Source organism: Polypterus senegalus, chromosome 12 (assembly GCF_016835505.1).
Source record: "Polypterus senegalus isolate Bchr_013 chromosome 12, ASM1683550v1, whole genome shotgun sequence".
NCBI lineage: Eukaryota > Metazoa > Chordata > Cladistia > Polypteriformes > Polypteridae > Polypterus > Polypterus senegalus.
In genome coordinates, this window is record NC_053165.1 from 123,973,346 (window position 1) to 123,997,259 (window position 23,914).

Genomic DNA, 23,914 nt, shown 5'->3' on the forward strand with positions numbered 1-23,914 from the left:
ATTGGTGTTTTAGGGATTTGTTTCAGTCGTAGATAGCTCTTCCACTGGCTTACTATTGGTTGATGACATTGATAACAGTACCGTTTCTCTTTGCTGTTGAAATCACTGCCCCCATTTTCAGCCCCATCTCCATGAGGCACTGGATTGGTTTCACACACAGTAAATGATCCAATTGTGCCCAATCATATTTAATCCAAATTTATTCACAGTTGTCTCTAGATGTATTATATACACACAGGGTCCTGCAAGACTAATCCAGGCATGATCAGGCCTACAACAGAAAACATGTCCATGTGAGCATGCCACACCCATAATCACACATATAAATCACATCATTTCAGGGATGAACCCACAATTAAACAAACACTTCTTTATAAAATCAGGGTGTTGAGGGAATCATCTATACAAAAGTTGAATATTAAAAATGAATACAGACAATGTGTGAAATGGAGTTCAGATGCTGTCTTCTGAAACTGTGAAGGACAGCAGTAACAACAACTGGATAACCATGCCAGACTTTCTAACTTAAATGTCTTCAAAAGTATATACAACATAAACTGTCTTCACGTCCTCATTAGCTCTGGTTTAATGGTAAGTTTCTGAGTTTACTCTGGTTTGTTGGTTACCCTCACTAAAAATAAATAAACTGTCTTCACACAACCTTTTAAATCTTAAAGTTGTGCCAATTAGGCAGTCAGGGTTGAATGTTGCTTTTCATAAATGTTGAATGTCCTGTACGTTTCTCCCAGCTCAAAACCTAGTGATGAACCTTTCTCAGGTTAGAAAACACTGTTGGATTTACATTATTTAAACAAACTTTTACTTCTTTCTTACTCAGTTTAATTATTTGAGTCTTTTAATTTGCAAAGATGATAATGTTTCCTCATAGATCCAGTATCCTAGGTTTGAATTTTTGCCTGGTCATTTTCCACATGGAATCTGCACACTTTTGCTGAGTCTGTATAGGTTTTCCTGTTACCTAAACCTGTGTTGGTTAGGAACTAAACCTGTGTTAGTTAGGTTGACTGGCAGTTCCAAAGCTGTTTTCTACCTTGCACCCAGTGCCACAGGAAAAGGCTCAAGCCATTATAACCCTGAACTCATTTACAAATAGTTGATAAAGATACATTATAGTAATACTCACTGAATAAATGCTAAATCAATGTCACACTTCAATTCAATACCAATAGGTAAGAATTCTATGTGGCAGAAAACACATTTGTGTTAAGCATCCTTTAATATTATCAGTACTGGACACTAATCCAAAACCTCACTTGTAAAGCTAGGGTTTTCATTTAATTTTACCAATATTTTATCCTCAGTATTTATTCTAACAATAGTTTACCAGAAATCTAATGGATTTCGACAAAAACATTTGCCAGTAATTCATTTTAGGGAGTCCAGTATTATTTTAAAAGTTGTGCAAAAAGCAATGTTTTCAATTATATTTCATTGTTTTTCACCATTCAATTTGGGACACTAATTCCTCCAAAGCTTTTTCACTGTGGTTTTCATGAACAAGCAGGACCTCTTTAACTGCATTTAGTGGAAATCCCATTTCAGTAAACTCAGTCACCAGATGCAAGAATTCATCTACCTGTAAAAAATAAATGAAATTATGTTACTGTACTAATCATAAAATACAGGTTCTCAGGTAATGACTTTGTAATTTTGATATAAATTCAGCACAGATTTACTTGCCAGATTTCATTAATGAAGAGTCCATATACTGAAAGTTGTGAGGAACTGCACTGCCTTTAGTTTTTGTAATGATATATATATTAATCTCTTTCTCAGGTCACCTGTATGTGTACACCTTGCCAGTACTAGGATGAACCCCCTTTTGCCTACAGAACTGTCATAGTTCTTCAGTGGCATAGATTCAACAAGGTGCTGGAAACATCCCTCTGGAATATTGGTCCATATTGACATGCTAGCATCATGCAATTGCTGCAGATATTTTGACTGCACATCCATGATGTGAATCTCCCATTTCACCACATCCTAAAGGTGCTCAATTGGATTGAGATCTGGTGACTGTAGAGGCCTTTGAGTACAGTGAATTCATTGGCATGTTCAAGAAACCTGTTTGAGATTATTTGAGTTTTGTGACATGGTGCATTTTCCTGCTAGAAGTAGCCATCAGAAGATGGGTACGCTGCAGTCATAAAGGGAGGACATGGTCAGCAACAATACCCAGGTAGGCTGTGGCATTTAAGTGATGCTCGGTTGGTACTAAGGACCCCAAAGGATGTCAAGAAAATATCCTCCACACCATTACACTATCACCACCAGCCTGAAACATTTGAAACAAGGCAAGCTGGATGTATGCCATCATGCCAGATTCTCACCATACCATCTGAATGTTGCAGGCAGAAATCGAAACTCATTAGACCAGGTGACCTTTTTGCAATCTTCTGCAGTCCAATTTTGGTAAACCCATGTGAATTGTAGCCTCAGCCTTATTTGCCTCTTATTAACTGACAGGAATGGCACCCGGTATGATCTCAAGCTTTTGTAGCCTATCTGCTTCAATGTCTAATGTATTGTGCATTCAGAGATTCTCTTCTGAAAACCTCAGTTGTAACAAGTGATTATTTGAGTTACTGTTTTCCTTTCCATCAACTCAAACCAGTTTGGCTATTCTCCTTTGAACTCTGGCATCAACCACAATTTTCTGGCTAGTTTCCCTTTTTTCAGACCATTCTTTGTAAACCACAGAGATGGTTGTGTATAAAAATTCCAGTAGATAACCAGTTTTTGAAATATTCACACTAGCCCGTCTGGCACCAACATCCATACCATGTTCAAAGTCATTTAAGTCACCTTTCTTCCCTTTCTGATGTTTAGTTTGAACTTTAGCAGGTCATTTTTTTTAATAATGTGTACATGCCCAAATGCATTGAGTTGCTGCCAGGTAACTTGCTGATTAGATATTTGTGTTAACAATCAGTTGAACAGGTATACCTAATAAAGTGGCCAGTGAGTGTATGTTTCGCTACTTCTGTGGATCATTAAATCATTGCAGTAAGAGCTCCATAATGATTGCTTAGATCTATATAGATCAATGCAATGACATATGATCACTTATATTGCTACACATGTACAATTTTACCAAGTACTAATGATCTTCCACATAAAGTCCCACTTTAAACCAATAAATCAGTTCATTAATTCTGGTTTTAGGACCATATACATCTATTTTGTTCAGAATAAAAGTTATACCCTTGCATCCTTACTGGATGTAAATATTTTATAGATAGAGTGTAATAGTGCAAATTAGTTTCTTTAAAATGCAAGAGTGAGCCCAAGTAAATAACACAAATCTTGTATAATAATCAAATCAGTCAACATGTAGGCACTTTCAAAATTTACAGAAGTCTTTAATATGGTGCTGCTTACAGATGTTGATACAAGAGGGGCAAATGTAAGACTTTCATACAGCCCAGAGTACTGTGGTAATATAACAGTAATCAGATCAACCTAAACATTAAAGGGGTGGGGGCAGTCATAATTTCCTATCATTTAATAGCAAAAAATATCATGTATCATGTAAGTGATTACATCTTGTCTAAAGAAGGGGCCTGAGTTGCGTTGAAAGCTTGCATATTGTAATCTTTCTAGTTAGCCAATAAAACGTGTCATTTTGCTTAACTTCTTAGCACATGTATCATGTAGAAAAAAATCATCTAGGAGCATCACAAAATTGTGCTGTAAAGAATAATTTTGAATAAATTGCTAGAAAACAGTGGCGCTGTGTCATCACTAGCCTAATCTAGTATTAGGGGAAGAACTCAAGAAACAAAGCAGTGGTTATTGGTGGACTGGCTACACAAGGCATAGCTCATGCTGCCATGTTGATTCTTTGAATATAAGTTCGTCCTCAGCACACTACTAGATCAGTGACTTCACCAATCAGCTATTTTCTAATTATTTATACAAAAACATCTGGGTCATTTCAAAACTACCACATGAATGCTTTTGCTATTAAAAGATAGAAACATGTAACTGTTCCTTTTAAAAGTTGCCTTTTCTTGTTTGCAATCTGCACAACTACATAAATTTACAGAAACATCTACTGTATAAAGATGACTTATTTAACAAAGTACACTTAAAAAAATTTTCATAATATTCAGACATAAGAGTTTTTAGCCCAGTGATACTGAATGGAAACATCAAGGAGCCCAGAATGGACCATGAACAGTATTAACATCCTATAGCATTTTTATAACATTCTGCTTTTCAACTATATGTGCAATATTTAAAATGCATATCACTTTCAGTGTAACAAAACTCTTATAACACTGCTTCTTAAATATTATGATTTAAAATGAGTTATTTAAATAGTGCCTCACTAGTAAAACATTTGAGTATTTCAGACTCTTGTTAATTATTCACTAGAAAAACATCTCATTTTTAAATGATCATTAGCATATCTGTGGCCATCCATAAGACATTAAGCATACTTGCAGACTTGTCCTATTTTCATGTATACAAGAGACTTTCTAAAAATGAACAAAACAAAAAAAAAGTTGATTTTTTCGCTTCAAACAAGGACATATATTCAAACTTTGCCTCACCTTTATCTCACAATATTGAAACATTTCCAGGGCTTCCTCAACCAGTGATTCCTCATAACCTTGCTTGCAAAATCTGTCACAGGCCATCAAATAACTAAGAATCTGAAATGAATGTGAACACATACTCATTACATTTTAATACAGCGAAACCTATCTCCAGTAATTGTTGAAAATGTATTCAATAAATACAATTTTAAGATCAATACTGCAGATCATGAAAGCTTTTAATCATTAATTCATTTTCATGATTATACCAAACACATACTTTTACAACTAAACCAAAAAAGGGTCAATCTTTACAATAATTGTTGCAAAATTATTATCTAGGTGTATATTGATTTTTGTTTCCTTATTGTCATGTTGTTGCATTAGACAATCGAATCCCCAATACTTCAAGAGGTTAAATATTAACTTACATCTTATAATAGTTTAAGTAATAATGTCAATGTTAAAGTGGGTACCTAAAATATTATTTACCATAAAATACAAGGGGATTTACACATCCTCGATATAAAGTGACTTCACTGCACTTTCAATTTGCGTTTCCTGGTGATGGTCAAGGTGGTCATAGTAAAGCCTGGATTGTCCAGGCCACCCTATTCTCAGCAACAGTTCCAGGCTTATGCCAGGGAATTCTCAGTTGGCCGACTGAAAAAATAATTAAGACATCATGTCCTTTGTCCACTCCAAGTCTAGTATTAGTGGAATAGTATAGAACACCTCTTTCTGAAGACACCTAGTGGTATTTCACAGATTCTTGTCCAAAGCGGCATTACTACCTTAAAGTTCTTTCTTTCAACAAACTTACTCATCATATTACAGAGATTAAGCCCAGAAATCTTGAACATAGAACTCATTCTGAACTCCTTACATTGTGTATGTACTTGAATATTTTGTATTTTGTTTGGACTCTAATATGTTTCTATTTTACACTAATGAAATTATAATATACAGTAGAATTAGATATATAATAGTTAATATTATTAAAAAAGCAATTTTATGTGTGTTGTAAAAATGTGTATTTACTGTTCTATGATTAGGGTAGAATATTGATGCAGTAGTTAATGTTACTACCACATGGACCCAGGACCAAGATCATGGGATTGAATAATTATTTATGTTGAGTTTTTTCCTTGAGGTTGCATTAGCTTTCTTACTACAATCTTAAGACGTTCATGTTAGGTTTTGGTACAGAAATTCTAAATTGGTCCTGTTTGTGTGTGTTTATGATTGAACTCTGCATATTAAATGTCACCTGATACAGGGTGATTTCCCAACTGCAACCAGTGCTTTTCGGATAGGCACTGGTGCCTTGCGATCCCAATCTGAATTAAATAAGTTTGAGAATGTTATGTCTTACTTGGTAATTATGAAAAATTTGACTTGTACATAAATTTAACATATTAACCAGTGGCATCCTGATAATTATGTTATTGGTTATATTGTTATTTTATATACCTTGGCACTTGATAGATAGATAGATAGATAGATAGATAGATAGATAGATAGATAGATAGATAGATAGATAGATAGATAGATAGATAGATAGATAGATAGATAGATAGATGTTTATTTCTCCCCAGGGGAAATTTGGCTTCTGTCCTACAAGCTAAAGGGTGTCTGTCCCTTTTAAATAAACATGTAACGCTAATTTAAAATGTATTTATGTATTTAATGGACATTGTACCATATATTACATGTGACTGACAACTTCATAAAAGTCCAGAAATTAACAAAATGTTACAAAATTATATACTTTAATCAATATGTATACAATGCAATTTGTGAAAATCAGGAAAAAGAACCCCAATATTGTGAACTGATATTTAAATTTGAAACACAAATGTGCTGTTTTAATTCTCTGTTAGTTGGGGTGGAACAAGACTCTGCCAAATGCATTTTCTGGAATTTCAAACTTTTAAAATGAAAATGCAATAATTTTTAAAGGTAGCATATAATTAAGGATCCAGATGTGCATGTAAGATTAAGATTAATCTTAAGATTCATAAATAACTGTCTTTTTATATTCCTTCTTAATGTTAAAAAATACTGTTGCATGGAAATGTCATCCTTACCAAAGTGCTGCCTGTGGCAATCGAGTTGTTACCTCATCCCATGTGCCAGCCATGACTATCTGTAGTTTATACTTACAATAAATATGGCAACATTTAACTAGCTCAGTTCCTGAATATATTAAAATGACAACAGTTATGTTGGAAAATCTTACAAAGGCCAACATATGTAATACAGCAGGTTAAAAGAGAAATAAAAATATTTTATTATAATGAAGACCAAGGATATTATGCTGTGTAAAAAAAGACTACATGAAGTTTGTTTTATATAAAAAAGAAACAATAGAAACTGTGGAAATAATTATAATAATTGGATATTTTTTGCAAGATAATCCATAGGGAGAAGGAAGGTGCTATCTCCAAACCAAGATTGAATGCATTAGATTCAGTTCAACTTGTGAGACAAAGGCTAATCCCGCATACAAAAAAACTGTTTCCAATTCTTCCCTGTTTACAGGAATAGAGCTAATGTAAAAAGGGTGAATCAAAGTTATGCGCATCATGGGTGGCAGAGAACCGAAGGTGCAAACCAGATATCTGCTTTTTAATTATTTGTGAAGATTTTTTCTGTGCTAGTTTTATCTGGTACAGTATATCATCAATGTAATCATATACAGCAGCAAAATGCCACAAGAAAATGCCTTTTGCAAAAGGTTACATGGAAGCATAGCACAATATCAGGGCAATGGCGATTGTAGATCAATACCACAAAACATGAGAACATTTTTCTGACAGATCTGAAGAAATACTGTAAAACTATGTGTCAGTGATACAAGCCTATTTACAGTTGGATTGCTGTATATTTCAACATGTTAATTAGTAAATTTTCTTCCCTTTTCTGCCAAATTTTCTAAAATGTTATATATAACATATAAACTCCTCCTTAACCATATAACTTCAGTCTGATCTTGGACTCTCATCTACAAAGGCATTTCACTTGTTAACTCAATATTTCTGTTTTTCTTGAAAATATACAACGCAGGGATCATGGAAGTGCCTCAACCGTTTATGATTGTTTTTTATTAACTTTTCAATTGAACAAACTTACCTGTGCTAGTAAAGATTTTCAATAATGACTAATCAACCTATTTTTAATCATAACTAAATTTATGATTAATCAAAAATTTCTAAGTGAATTTTCATCCTATTATTCTAACTTTGAAAGTAATTGTTGATCACTTTAAAAATAATAAGGTATTAATATAAACTCGGACTAATAAGTCTTATTTTAGTTTTAAGCATTATTTCATGTTACTGAAATTAGACAATTTAATCTTAAAACAAATGCTTGTTAAGACTAAGTAAACATTTCTTGGAGTATTTAGGATTTCTGTTACAAATAAAAGGCAAGGGTAAAATCTGATCTAAACATGAACCCCATCTTAATGTTTAAACATTCAACATTTTAGGATTAATGCTGATTCATATGCAGTACAACAGAAATGAGAAAAACATACAATATGATAAGTGCAGACTACATATTTCTTCTATTAGTGTGCAAAAGTCCAGACCTGTGCAGAACTCTGCCGGCCAATCTTCTGAAGAGCCCGGATGGCTCTGGACATAGGATAGCTCAGCTCTAAAACTGGTTTCAGCAGATCCTGCTCCTCCTTGCTGAGTGCAAGTAGTAAGTCTGCTGATGTGTCTGAGCGAGAAATGAAAGGACAAGCAGAGTGACACATGGAAGGCAGTGGAGGAAGGCAGGAATAGGAACTAAAGGACTGCAAAGAAAATAGAATAATTAGATTACAAACTCATTCAAGTGTCTGTGCTAATAAGATTATTATATTTAGATTTTATATTATATATATTCTCTAATATGCTACTGCTTATGTAAACAATAGTACCTTACTCCATTTACACTAGTTGAAAAATATAATTCTAATCCATATTAAAAATTAAAAAGAATATACCCAGCAGATGTTAAAATGCATATGTCAACTATGTCATAATGTTAAAAAGTAAAGAAAGACTATATAGAAATAGAGACACTTCTAGTGGCAGATCATCAAAACGTCAATTCTATGTAATCTACATTTCTTGGTCCATTGTAATTAGAGAAGCAACTCTCTACTCTCAGCATTATTGTGGAGGTAAGATGTAGCAAAAGTGGTTAATCAAGTAAAATGTTGAAACAGTATAGTAAACTCAAATTGACTTTTTTTGTTTTTTTGTGTCATCATGTTATGTGCTATGTGGTGTTTTAAAAACAAATCTTGTTTTTATGTAATGGACAATAGTACAACTACAACTCTGAAGTGAAACAAATTTGTATTGAGACAGTCATATCTATATACAAGCACACATATAGACTTTAAAAGTCAATACTGTACAACTTTTGAAAAAGGAACATTCTGTAAAATTCCTTCTTTACTTGAGGTTTGGGTTTTGCTTTGGTCTTTCTGTCTTTCTGTACAGCAGTTTATTTGTTTACATTTTGTGTATATTAAACATGCAATTATTTTAAAAGCTTTAAAGAATTTACCAAAATAATAGAGAATAATTAGCTTCCTTTGCTTTTTATATACACAGTATTCCAACCTCAGGATCATAAGATTGCAAAATACCATTTATAAATATTTAGAAACAGTTAGTAACTGGTCGAATGATGTCACCGTAGTTATTGCTACTGTCTCACAGCTCCAGAGTACTGGGTATAAATCCCAGCCTGGTCATTGAATGTATGGAGTGTGAAACCCACCATCACTTGGACATGTCTGAGTTACTATTCAACTCACATCAAAAAAGCTGATTGGCCATATATGAGTGAATGTGGGTGTATGTGTGACTGCAATGGACTAGCTGTCTATCCAGGGCTGGTTAGACATTGGCATTAACTTGATTAAACAGATTAGAGAATAAATGGAGTTTCTTTATTGAATGTTATTGTGCATTAGACAGATCAATCACTGGTCACAGTTTTTAAAATAATGGAACATTGCTTGGTTTCCCAGGACAGTGGTTTACAATTCACATTCAAGTCAATTTTATCATTAAATAAGAAAACATGTATTATTGTGATTATCTTTATGTCTTTGCATATTTTAACAGCCTTTTTTGGATATACTTTGTTAATCCCCAAGGGCAGCATTATACAGGGCCCCTGGAGCACTTTTGAGACTGAGCGCCTTGCTCAAGGGCCCAATGGATTATGATTCCTTATAGCAGTAATTGGATTTGAACCAGCAACCCTCTAGATACCAGAGTGAATCCTTAGCCACGGAGGCACCACTCCACCTATAATAATTCACCCTTATTGACTCACTGAGCCTTGCAATTCACCTAACCACAGGTAGATCATTTCTTGAAATGTATATTCAGTTTTTCTAATATCTGTAAATTACAAATTCCTTTGTAATGATACTTTACCAGAATATTAGTAGTTATTTAATCAGGAAGAGTAAGAGTTCTGTTTTCAGTTTTGCCTATTTATTTGTAAGGTGAGGAGAAGTGTTCTCAAATGTTAAATATAAAGTTAAACTAAGTTTTCTATTTTTTATGGCACAAACCTCAGTATAGTTTTAAAAATTTGTGTGTAGGATGAGCATAGAATGAAGGGTATAATTTTTAGGGGGCAGGCTAACTGTATAGTCAATTTTTGTAACCGAGGGAGGAACACTATGAAAAACTAAGCTAAAATGATTCTATTTGGATGTTATCATTTTGAGTACTATCACCAGGAGACATTTACATGGATTTAAAAAGGATGAAGGTGAAAGTTTTTGCTGAGGTGTGTTTATTTTGAATAAATTACATCATTGAATATTTAAGCCTCTGACACAGGGGTTTCTTTTTTATTTACTTTTATATTGATAATGTACTGAATTTAAAGAGACATAAGATTGGCATACTGGTAAGTGAAGAACCTTCTTCAATCTATGTGTAATTCCTCTTTACAATGTAAGGAGACTATTTTCAACTAGAATAGGTTAGCCAGTGACCAAAAATAGTGCTGCTTAACAATAAAAAAAAATAAATTGACTCAAAAATCTAAATATATTTTCCATTTAAGAAACATCTAAAAAACAAAAAAAAAAAATCAACTTGATCCTCACTGCAAATTTTGGTTTATGATTTCTAACATCTGGGATATGACCAGCAGTGCAGGGACGTGGCTTGAGGTGCATAGATGGTGGGGAAGATGGAGGCTGTGGTGTTAGTGAACCCAAAGAACAGTTTTCACCACTGCGATGCAGAGATGGTAGTCTTCTCTTGGGCCATTTCTGTTGGCAGCAGGAATGGTGCCATCTTGTATGTTCTTCCATCATTGATAAAGCGTTTTTTTCATTGTCATGATAAACCTTTTGAGATGAAAAGATGACACTTCTTCTTTGCATACTTGAGCCATCTGGAGAGGACAGACTAGATAAATATTGAGATGTTTTTGGTTTGAGATCAGTCTTTTTCAGTAACCGACTGTTTGAAAAAGCCCTCTTGTAAGCACTTTTCACTAGACCTGGAGGTTGCAAGATAGTATCTTCCCAGTCATCAGAAGAGGAGCATTCATCATCTTCAGAGTAACCATCATCACTTTCAGAACTTTTGGCCATAAATCTGACCCTTGGGTGGTAACACTTTACATCAGTAGCATTTAAACTTTGACTCCTGGATCTCAGAGCTGTTGTAGTATAATTGTTCTTTATCTTTGAATTACTGTTGGCATCTTTGCTGAAAATCATTAGCAAGAATGAAGGAGCTGATGGCATAGCCTCCAGAATGGCACTGGTTTCAGAAGTGGAAGTCTGGCTGTCATCTGTAAATGACTGAAGGACCCATCTCTCCATAGTGAAGTTATACTGTAAAAGAGATACAGCTATTCAAGAGTTTGTTGTAGTTATGAATTTAAATCCAATATTAGACAGCTGAATTTAACAGAATTATTTTTAAAATGAGCTTTATAAAACTTAATTTGCTTCTGCCACTGCATTATAAAGTCTTACAAGCAATAATCTGCATTTTTGAAGAAAAAAACTACAATGTTAGGAAGAATTACTTGCAAGCACCACAATAACACATCAGACTGAAGAAAAAATTGACATCTTTTGATTTTTACCAAAAAACAAAGAGAAGCAAATTAAGTCTCTGTTTTAGTAAGCTTTCTGTGAGCTCCATCCCTCCCATGTTCCTTTGAATTTATTCTTGATTCACAAGCATTTAGTACATACTGTGTATTGTGATCTCTAATAGTATGACATAGTAACAGGATCTATACTAATAAAAGGCAAAGCCCTCACTGACTCACTCACTCATCACTAATTCTCCAACTTCCCGTGTAGGTAGAAGGCTGACATTTGGCAGGCTTATTCCTTACAGCTTACTTTTAAAAGTTAAGCAGGTTTCATTTCGAAATTCTACACGCAACGGTCATAACGGTCGTCAACGTCCGCCATGTTGAACTTTCTTATTTATGGCCCCATCTTCACGAAAGTTGCTAGGTAGCTTCCCTGCGCTAACCGAAACCGATATAATGCACTTATTTCGATGGTATGATGCCACTGTCGGCCGCCATATTGAACTTTCCAACTTCACTAATTTTCCAACTTCCCGTGTAGGTAGAAGGCTGACCCAATCTTTACGAAATTTGATAGGTGGCTTCCCTGCGCTAATCAAAACTGATGTACGTACTTATTTTGGTGATATGACGCCACTGTCGGCCGCCATATTGAACTTTCCAACGTCACTAATTCTCCAACTTCCCGTGTAGGTAGTAGGCTGAAATTTGGCAGGCTCATTCCTTACAGCTTACTTACAAAAGTTAAGCAGGTTTCATTTCGAAATTCTATGCATAACGGTCATAACGGTTGACAATGTTCGCCATGTTGAACTTTCTTATTTATGGCCCCATCTTCACGAAATTTGTTAGGTGGCTTCCCTGCGCTAACCAAAACAGATGTACGTAGTTATTTCAGTGGTATGATGCCACTGTCGGCCGCCATATTGAAGTTTCCAATGTCACTAATTCTCCAACTTCCCGTGTAGGTAGTAGGCTGAAATTTGGCAGGCTCATTCCTTACAGCTTACTTACAAAAGTTAAGCAGGTTTCATTTCAAAATTCTACGCGTAACGGTCATAACGGTCAACAACGTCTTCCATGTTGAACTTTCTTATTCATGGCCCCATCTTCACGAAATTTGGTAGGCGGCTTCCCTGCGCTAACCGAAACCAATGTACGTACTTATTTCGGTAGTATGACACCACTGTCAGCCGCCATATTGAACTTTCCAACGTCACTAATTCTCCATCTTCCCATGTAGGTAGAAGGCTGAAATTTGGTACTTATTTCGGTGATATGATGCCACTGTCGGCCGCCATATTGAACTTTTCAACGGTCTTTGTTACTTATGGGCCCATCTTCAAGAAATTTGGAACTGAATCCTACTTACGTACATATATCCTTAGCCTGCAGCTTGGTCATCCTGTGAGGCGGCGTTGGGTCCCCCATCCCAACGTCCCCCACGTTGTTGACTGCCTGCCTATATAAGGCTGTCCGTCGCTCCAGTCTCTACATTCCCTTCCTTGCTTCGCCACGGGATTCACGTCTCCCTGCTGATAACTACAGCCTTTTTATTTAATCCACAGCTTCTCTGCTGTTTTGTTGTTCATTTATTACAATTATAGTTAATGTGTAGGTATTTTAGACTTAGTTTACATTGTTCAGGTACCCATTTCCTTTATCATTCCAGCCGTACCCGCATTAACATGTCTATCGAGGTGATCACCATCGATCAAAGAACTGTCACTTACCGAGTGGTTTCCATGCCCGGAGATGGCACTTACCTTTTCCATTCTCTTTGTTACATATTGCACGGCCATTTCAGGCTCACTCTTGATATCCGGAGGAACATTGTGTCTTATGTATTGAATGACTGGGACAGGTTCAAGGTGTGTACTGATGACGGTACAGGAGATAATTATAGCACACAGGAGCACTATAAGACTGAAATGCTTAAGCCCTTCACCTATGCATCTTCATGTGAGTTGATGGCTGCTGCTGAATTGTTCGGTTGTCGCTTTCAAGTGTACTGAAATGGCCAAATATTTTACACCTTTCGACAACCGCCAATGCCTCTTAAACATCTTATATTGACAGGTGACGATTTCAGTAGTGGACACTTTGATGTTTATGAATGTTTAAACTCTCCAAAGCTGGATGTGAAGTTATCGATGAAACCGGTTACATACTTACAACGCTTAACAGATGCCGAATGTCTCTTCAACACAAGTCCTACAAATACTGTCGTAATTGAAACAAACCATGAAACTCAAACTGATTATGACAGCAGCAATCCAAGCTGTGAGATTTGAAACAAGATTACTGTTCGCATGGCCAACTGTACGTTGCATGCTCAAGAGTAAGCTCAGCACACAGCTTGGTCATATTACAACCGGAGGGCCAATCTCACAATGTGGTATACAAAGAGATCCTTAACAAATAATTATTAGTATATTTTCCCTCAGTTTAAAAAGGTTTAATTTTCTTCTTAATAAAAATTTAAGGCAGTACTTCGCTGCTGCGAAGCGCGGATATTTTGCTAGTTATTGTATATAGATGTTATGATTTTTTGTGCTTTATTTATAGAGAACTTAGATCTGTAATTATTGTGTCTGTTTGCACGTTATTTGTTTCTGTCATTTTGTTTTTTCTATATATCACTTCCATCTTGTTTACTTGTGGCTGCCACCATTTTGGCCATTTCTTGTTAGAAACAGTGCTTTGTTACTATTACATTGAATCGAGAAGGTATGACTCAATATGTATGAAGGTATGATATTTTCAGGCTATCACTATCTAAGATAGTGACATATCTTTTTCATCCAAGTTTCTGGATTTCAAAAATAAGCTTTTATTCAGCACAGGATGTTCCAGATCTAATTATGCAGATCCAGATCATCTGGATGACTTTGATTTATGCGGGGATGATTCCAGTTCGGCACGAAGACGATTCTTCATGTTGTCAGTTCCCACATTTCTTGATGGTCCGGGATTTTTTGGGTGATTTTCTATGTAATAAACTTAATAAGTTATAGCGTAATGAAAATTGAATAATTAGATCTGAACCACCCTATAGTTATTGCTAGAAATAAGCTAGGTCACGATTTTTAATTGTTTTTTACTTTCAAATTGTAAAACAATATTTGACTGCTTATTTCTATTTGATCTCTAAATGTTTTGACCTCAGCAGTCAACTTCATCTCCTGGTCCTTTTGTTATTTTTTATGTATGTCATTTTAATAGTACTAAAATATAAATTTGGACTCAGAAAATGATCAGCTACTGAAAGAGCAAATCATTGGTGTAAACAAATCTTTCCAGTAAATGGTTTTTGAATTTAGCTACAGTATAAGCAGTGGTGACTCAATACCTTGACACATGCCTCAACTGGGATACTCCAGAGAATTAGAGAGATTGGGAAATTTCTAATTTAACATTGTCTCATGAAAATTCACTCTCCTAAAATAAATTGATTTGTCAGAGAAACCCTCCTTTCTGGTTTAAAGATTTAAGTGATGTTTTCTGCAAACAAATATCCTTATAGTTTGCCTCACATGGAATATGGTTGAGCAATAGATTTTTTGGCAGGAGGCCCCTTACTTAGAGGAAACATTTAGATACTGTCCCAGGCAGAATTTACAGCCAGGAATATATTACAGAAAACCTCCAAAATGGATTCACTACACTCGCAGAGATCCTATTGATGGTGTTTTTTTCTTTGTACAAAAACTGATGGCACATTATGCTCCTATATTGATTATTGTGGACTCAATAAGATTTCCATTAAAAGCAACTATCCTGATACTTTTCTTTCTTATTAAATCAAGTTACTGGTTCCACCTTTCATGGCTTCCTGTGGAATTTGATCCATATTTCTTCTGTTTTCTTTGTCCTTTCTTTTCATTTTTTTTCTTCCATTTTTATGTTCTTTTTCAATAGCTTTTGTTGAGGACTTACCTTTTGTTAACCTCTTTAATTAGTTTAAATATTACCCAGCTCCAATGGGGCTGTTGGAAGGTTTGGAAGGGGGCAGGGAGTTTAGGACAGGCCAAATTTAGATCTATACATGGAAGAACAAACAATGGTGTAGAAATAAAAATGCATAGTAATGTAAATTCTAAGCAAACACATAAATGTAGAAGGATTAACACATTAAAAATAGCTTGCCTTAATGCTAGAAGTATCAAAAATAAGGTAAGTGAGTTGGAGTTGTATGTAGCAGAGCATAATTATGATATTATAGCAATAACGGAAACCTGGCTAAATAACAAAGATGGGGATGAGTGTAACATAGAGGGATACACATTTTTTAGGAAGGATAGACAGAATAGAAAAGGAGGTGGGGTTGCTGTTTATGCCAAACAGGGTTTAAATGTAAGTCATCTTCAGTTGGATGATGAGCCCCATCTTAGTGAGGACATGTGGCTTCGCCTGGAAAATATTAGGGAAAAATGTCTTATTTTAGGAGTGTGTTATAGACCACCCAATTCAGACAGTAATTTCAACACACATCTTTTTAGTAATATCAAAAAGGCAAGTTTACAGGGGGATATTATAGTCATGGGGGACTTTAATTATCCAAATATTAACTGGGATAACCTTGCAGATGGAGGAGCACAAGAGAAGGAGTTTTAGAAGTAATCAGCGACTGTTTTTTAACACAGCATGTTAAAGCACCAACACGGGTGAAGCCTGTCTGGATTTAGTATTCTGTAATAATCAGGATAGAATTGAGGGTGTAGAGGTGATTGAACCACTAGGGTCAAGTGACCATAATGTAATACAATTCTCAGTATTTTGTAAGAGTACAGATGCAAAGACTAAAATTGTTAAGTTGAACTTTGGTAGGGCTAATTTTGAGCAGATGCGACAAAGTCTAAGTAGGATAGACTGGGATAAGCTTTTAAATGTGGAGACAGTCGAGGAGCAGTGGAACAGGTTTAAAATGTTTTACATGTAATGCAGGACAGATACATACCTAAATTTGGAATTAATAGGAAACTAAAAAAAACTCCACGATGGATTAATAAAGATTTAAAAAGAAGTTGCAAAGGAAAAAACTGCTGTATAAGGCATATAAGACTAATGACTGCAAAGAGAATCGCAGCGCGTATGAGAACATGAGGGCAACCATTAAGAAGGATATCAGAGAGGCTAAAAGACAGTTGGAGAGGAATATAGCAGATAAGGCGAAAGAAGACCCCAAGAGATTCTTTCAGTATTTTAGTAGTAAAAGAACAGTTAAGGAGGAGGTCAAGTTCATCAGGAATAGTAAAGGGAATTAAAAGATACAGACAATGAAATAGCAGATGCCCTAAACTTACATTTTTCTGAGGTGTTTACAAGTGAGCAAGTGGATAACCTCCCAGAGGTAAACACGACTACTAAGGAGGTACTGAGGGATTTGGAAATTGTAGAGGGAGAAGTGCTGCTCAGATTAAATAAGATGAAATCAAACAAATCACCAGGCCCAGATAATATTTATCCTCGTGTTCTTAAGGAGGCTAGTGAGTACATATATAAACCCTTGACACATATTTTTAGGAAGTCACTGTGCACTGGAGAGATTCCGAAGGACTGGAAAATGGCAAATATCATCCCATTATATAAAAAGGGTGACAGGGCAGATCCAAGCAACTATAGGCCAGTAAGCTTAACATGCATCACAGGAAAATTAATGGAAGGAATTAAGGATAAGATTGAGCAACACATGGCAAGGACAGGAGTTATTCTGAACAGTCAGCATGGGTTCAGAAGAGGGAGGTTATGTTTTACTAACATGTTGGAATTCTATGAGGAGGCAACAAAAGGATACGATCAAAGTGGAGCTTATGATATTATTTATCTGGACTTTCAGAAAGCATTTGATAAGGTGCCACATGAGAGGTTGGGCATCAAGTTAAAAGAAGTGGGAGTTCAGGGTGATGTTTTAGATGGGTGCAGAATTGGCTCAGACACAGGAAGCAGAGGGTGATGGTGCGAGGAACCTCATCAGAACTGGCCGATGTTAAGAGTGGTGTTCCACAGGGGTCAGTGCTAGGGCCTGCTATTTTTAATATATATAAATGATTTAGATAGGAATATAAGTAACAAGCTGGTTAAGTTTGCAGATGATACCAAGATAGGTGGATTAGCAGATAATTTGGAATCCGTTATATCATTACAGAAGGACTTGGATAGCATACAGGCTTGGGCAGATTTGTGGCAGATGAAATTTAATGTCAGTAAATGTAAAGTATTACACATAGGAAGTAAAAATATTAGGTTTGAATACACAATGGGCGGTCGGAAAATCGAGAGTACACCTTATGAGAAGGATTTAGGAGTCATAGTGGACTCCAAGCTATCAACTTCCCAACAGTGTTCAGAAGCCATTAAGAAGGCTAACAGAATGTTAGGTTATATAGCAAGATCTGTGGAGTACAAGTCCAAGGAGGTTATGCTCAACCTTTATAATGCACTGGTGAGGCCTCATCTTGAGTACTGTGTGCAGTTTTGGTCTCCAGGCTACAAAAGGACATAGCAGCACTAGAAAAGGTCCAGAGAAGAGTGACTAGGCTGATTCTAGGTGTACAGGGGTTGAATTATGAGGAAAGATTAAAAGAGCTGAGCCTTTACAGTTTAAGCAAAAGAAGATTAAGAGGTGACATGATTGAAGTGTTTAAAATTATGAAGGGAATTAGTACAGTGGATCGAGACTTGTATTTTAAAATGAGTTCATCAAGAACACAGGGACACAGTTGGAAACTTGTTAAGGGTAAATTTCGCACAAACATTAGGAAGTTTTTCTTTACACAAAGAACGATAGACACTTGGAATAAGCTACCAAGTAGTGTGGTAGACAGTAAGACGTTAGGGACTTTCAAAACTCGACTTGATGTTTTCTTGAAGGAAACAAGTGAATAGGACTGGCGAGCTTTGTTGGGCTGAATGGCCTGTTCTCGTCTAGATTGTTCTAATGTTCTAATGTGAGGATTTTTTGCAATATAATACCCCATGGCCTTGGCCTCTGGCCTTGAGAGTGCATAGATTTTCCCTTGAGTAAGAGAATTCCAAATAAAAAGTCAGTCACACAATTATAATCTCTGAAAGGAGGTAAATTTTTTTTTTTTTTTTGTTTAGTACATCCTTACCAGTTACCAGTTGTAAGGTTTGGCAGATTACTTTACATATCAAAAAATTATATTGTCTGAAAATGTAAATCCTCATATTGTAAACAAATGGTGGGTAAGGAATTCCAACAGTCAATTGCCTATGGGACACATGCCAATTGAAAGTACTAAATGTTTACACTATAACTGAATCTTTTCTGGAATCTGTTTTAAATATTTGGTAATGTAAAATTCTCCACCTCCTCAAAATCATTTACATCTGAAAATTTTGTAGCTTTTATTCTGGTGGGAATTTTAAGACAATAAATGTTCTTTATATTGAGGTGCAACCTTTCAGCTCAGATAACTCTATGGGCAAGAGACTGGCAATCTTTCCACACTTTATGCACTAATATTTATTTCATTCACTCAAGATATAAAGACAAAGTATAAAAATGTAAGGTCTTTATTAAAGCATAATAACACAAATTGAAGACAATTACAATAGAAAATAAAAGAGGCACAAGTCTGGGTATCAGCATTGTCAAGTGTGGGCGTTGTCATTGGCAACTCTTTAAATTAGAAATTGCTGTTTTACATATGTTACTTACTCTGACTTCTAGATCAGAGAGTCTTGTGTCTCGATTTCTGATGTTTCTTCTTATGGTGTTATGCTTTTGTCACATCCTTTTGTCCCTTGAATAAGCCTTGTTTATGTTAAAATTTCATGTTGGGCTTCAGGACACTTGACATTGCACATATTTCATTGGATGGCTCCCCTCTCTAGAGCATATCTCCACCTCTCCAGGGTATCCTCAACCTGCTCCCTAGTATCGCGACAGATCACAATGTCATAAGCAAACATCATAGTCCATGGGACTCCTGTCTAATATCGTCTGTCAACCTGTCCATCACCATTGCAAATAAGAAAGGGCTCAGAGCCGATTCCTGATGTAATTCCACCTCCAACTTGAATGCATCTGTCACTCCTACCACAGACCTCACTATTGTCACACTTACCTCGTACATATCCTGTACAACTCTTACGTAATTCTATGCCACTCCCGACTTCCTCATACAATACCACAGCTCCTCACGAGGCACCCTGTCAGGTCAAAGGACCAACCTGCTTTCTCCAGGTCCACAAAGACGCAATGCAACTCCTTCTGGCCTTCTCTAAACTTCTCCATCAATCTAAACTTCTCCATCATATAAAATACCAAAAACTTCTAAAAGAGTTTAAAGTACCACATTTAAACTTAAAAATACTAAATTGAACAAATACTAAATCCATAAGACCACAATATCAAAAAAAAGAAAGGCAAGGGGATTCAGGACACCATCAAAGTCTAATGCCAATCCACTAATGGAGTAAATAAGGGACACTTCTATAGTCCTCCAGGTGCCACAAAGATAAATAGTTATGTAACTTGGGGCCACTTATGTTTTTAGGGGCTGTGGAGTATAGCTGTCCATTTATCCCTGACCAATACCCCCAGGCCACCAAAGGGAGCCCTCCCTGCAGCATGGAAGTGGCCCGAATGCTAGCAGGGAATCACAGACTATGGAGTTTTAATGCTCAGCCCTGCTGGATAACGTCTAGGCCACCAGGGGATGCTGCAGGGAGGCACACAGACGTTTATTTTCCCTACAGCCTGGAAGTACATCCCAGTCACATGGACAGAGGAAATGACGTGCTTCCAGGTTGAAGAAAAAAAGGCGTTTTCATCCAACCCGGAAGTGTTGCCAGTCACATGGACAGTGAGAAGAGAAACACTTCCGGGTCATGGACTATAAAGGACTGTATTGGACTTTTATCTGGTGTCTGGCATCTGGTCCAAGAGTTCAAGGGGACGACAATGTCCCCTATCTGTCACAAGGCCTTGTCCCACTACCATCAAACTCAAAACAATAAAATACATAATTAAGGAAAAGTGTTGCATGTACAGTATATTAAACTACCAGAAGACATTAACAGGTGGTGATTTACAGCACACACAAAAATTAACCAAAGAAACCAAATTAACAAAACTCGAACTAAAACAGAATTATACAGAGAACAAAACATTGATAAAGTACAAAAGACACAAAAACAAAACTCAGGGACAAGACCATGTTACACTATGATGGACCCTCCCTCTGTAAAGGGTGGATTCTGGGATTGCTAATCTTTAATTTGAAAATCCACAATTTTGTGAAAAGATTTTTGTTACTTCTTGACATGGTATTGAAGAATTAATCCCTTTTAAAGATAACTCTATCACCTGCTCTAGAGTGCTCACTTAGCAAAAGTTCTGATGGACAAAAATTCTGAAGTGAAACCTCCAGCGGTCATGGTCAAAGGCTGACCCTTTAAACACCAGCCTCCTGGGATGACAGGCAAAGGCTACAAAAAATCCACTTTGTCTTCATTACCTGGTCTGACAAAATTTCTAACTAGATTAAGGACACACCACTCAATAGTGGGAACCTCTGTCAAATGAATTGCAGACCACAAATAGGGATCTTCACCTGAATACAAGGTTAGACAATAGGTGTGGCTCACTGCCCAAGGCATCCATCTCGGAATAGCATTCTGATCATTGGCTCCAAGGTACATTCTCTTTTGTTATGATAGATTATCTCCCTCACCACCTGCTCAGATCAATCGTGAATATGTATGGAATTAAAAAAAAAATAGGATTCTCAATGTCAAGGCTGCCAGGTATATTACCTTGATCACTGAAGGGGTTATGGATCTGAGGAATGCTCTTGGCATTATATCAAAATATTGGTGCTCCCAATTGTTATGACATTTTCATATTATTCATCCTAGGAACCTAACAGATCCTCCCAAGACTTGACTCCTTGGTTTGGGCTGGGAAGTTTTTAGTGATGTTAAATTATGACTTTCAGATGGTTTTGTTCATGAATAATCTTGGTCCATTATTTTTGTTATTTTTGTTTTTTGTCTTTCCGTTGTAACAGTTTGGGACCCAAGTGCTGCCGTGCAGAAGGCGACGCTTCAATACCACACAAGTTACGATCCCCAACAGACCTGACCCTATTGGCTCTCCAATGGTTTCAACTCTTCCGAGGATGGGGCCCCTGAGGGTTTTCCCCAATCCCATTCATGATGCGAGCAGCCTTCCTATAGGTGGCTGCAGCAGAGCTACTCCCGCGGAGAGCAAAAAGGAGTCCTTTCTGTAGTCTTGGAGCTTTGTGAAGTTTTCTTATGGTGGCTGGAGTGCTAATCCTGCCACCAACCCCCAAGATTTTCCTGCAAGTTGGAGGACCCAATTTGAGGCGGCCCATACGGGTGGGAGCATGGAACGTCTTGTCTCTCCGGCAAGATGATCATCTTCCTCTGTTGTCGGAGGAGCTGCATAAACTCCGCATTTCAGTGGCGGCACTCTCTGAGGTGCGCAGACCGGGGACTGGCCAGATCTCTGTAAGTGGATACATGTTTTATTGGTCTGGTTGGTCTGATGGCTGTCATACTCAGGGAGTAGCTGTTGCTGTAGCAGATTGGCTTCTTCCAATGTCACTCCTTTCAATGAGCGTATTATGGGACTCAGATTACGGCACTCCCTGAGTGCCTTGTCTGTTGTCTTAGTGTATGCTCCGACCGTGGTGAGTGATATCTCGGTGAGGGAGACATTTTATTCGGTGGTTGATGGGTGCCCATGAGGTGACACTCCACTGGTCATAGGCAACTTCAAAGAAGCCACTGGCACTGACAGGGCTGGCTATGAGGATTGTCTCGGTCACCATGGGTCTGGTGACCGTGGTGAAAGTGGCTCCATGTTCCTTAACTTTGCAAAAGGTCAGGGGCTGCGAATTGCTGGATCCTCGTTCCAGCACCCTGAACTGCATCGTTGGACTTGGTACTCCAGTACTGGTGGTGATGTGAAGGAGATCGATCACATCCTCGTGGGCAGATACTGCAGGGTCTCCAGAAGTGCCCAGTTTGTGAATTCTGACCACAGACTTGTTGTTTCTACTCTTAGGATCCAGCATAGGCCCAGTAGGTTACCACCTACTAGGAAAATAAGCCTGGACCTGGCCAGATTTCAAGACCGGGCTGTTTCTAATGAGTTTGCACAAAGTTTGTGTGAGGAACTTTCAGATTTGGGTACGACTGCCAATCCTATTCTAATGTGGGAGACCTTCCGTGACAAGACCCTGAAGGTTGCTGAGGGTTGTGTTGGTGTTACTGGTGTTCCCAGAAGAAGGTGTTTCATCTAGCAGGGCACCCTGGATATCATCGAGAGGAGTGGCAGCTCACGGCTCAATGGCAACTCTGGTCTGTGCCAGGAAATGAGAAAGACGGCTGTGAGGGCTCTGAGGTCAGATAAAGAGGTGTTTGTTAGAGGAATCTGTGAGCAAGTGACATACCATCTGTGGTCTAGCGACCCACATCCTACTTACAGAGGAATCAAAGCATTATGCACATCTGAATCTGTTCCTCTGAGAATCGCAGTCAGGGCAGCTGATGGAACGGTTCTTACAGATAACACTGTAGTTGTGACCTGCTGGGCTGGCTACTTTGAGCAGTTGTTCAAAGCTGATCTGCCGGCTAGGACATTGGATTTCTCTGGGTCCATGGTTCTTGAGGCTGATCCTCCAATTAGCTGTGAACCACTCAATCACTGAGATTGCACACGTGGTTAACCAGCTGAGGTGGGCAAGGGCTGCAGGGATCTGTGGTATCCAGGGTGAACTTCTCCTGGCTGGTGGTAAGACTGTCCCCCTGGCATTGCAAGCAATCTTTGCTTTCATTTGGGAGACTGGCATCATCCCAACTGATTCGAAAACGGGACTTGTCATCCCTATCTGGAAAGGGAAGGGTGATCGCCTGGATTGCAGCAACTACAGGGGATAACACTGCTGTCGGTGCTGGGTAAGGTCCTTGCTAGCGTCGTCCCCAATAGGATCCGTGATCACTTGCTCACCTACCAGCCACTGGAGCAGTCTGGTTTTACACCTAAGAAGTCTACCATTGACCGCATCCTGGCGCTGAGGGTTCTCATAGAGCGCAAATATGAATATGAGCAGAGTTTCTTTGCAGACTTTGTCAATTTTTGCAAACCGTTCAACTCAGTTGATCGAGCTGCCCTGTGGGACATCCTGAGGGTTCGCAGGATCCCCTCGAGGTTGCTGGATATCATGGTTGGTCTGTACACTGGTATTGTGAGT

The 23,914-nt window shown here is 37.4% G+C and overlaps 1 protein-coding gene across 1 annotated transcript in view; it reads right to left on the minus strand.

The window, feature by feature from the left end:
* Nucleotides 1-1,295: 1,295 nt before the first annotated feature.
* The window catches only part of ubap1lb (ubiquitin associated protein 1-like b), a 55,539-nt gene continuing 32,920 nt past the window's right edge, over nt 1,296-23,914 (minus strand). Inside the window, exons 2-5 of the mRNA XM_039771358.1 lie at nt 10,708-11,448; nt 8,164-8,373; nt 4,581-4,682; nt 1,296-1,597 (exon numbers count right to left, since the gene is read on the minus strand). Coding sequence (XP_039627292.1) covers nt 1,460-1,597; nt 4,581-4,682; nt 8,164-8,373; nt 10,708-11,448 — 1,191 coding nt within the window. The 3' untranslated portion in view covers nt 1,296-1,459. The remainder of the gene's footprint in view (nt 1,598-4,580; nt 4,683-8,163; nt 8,374-10,707; nt 11,449-23,914) is intronic.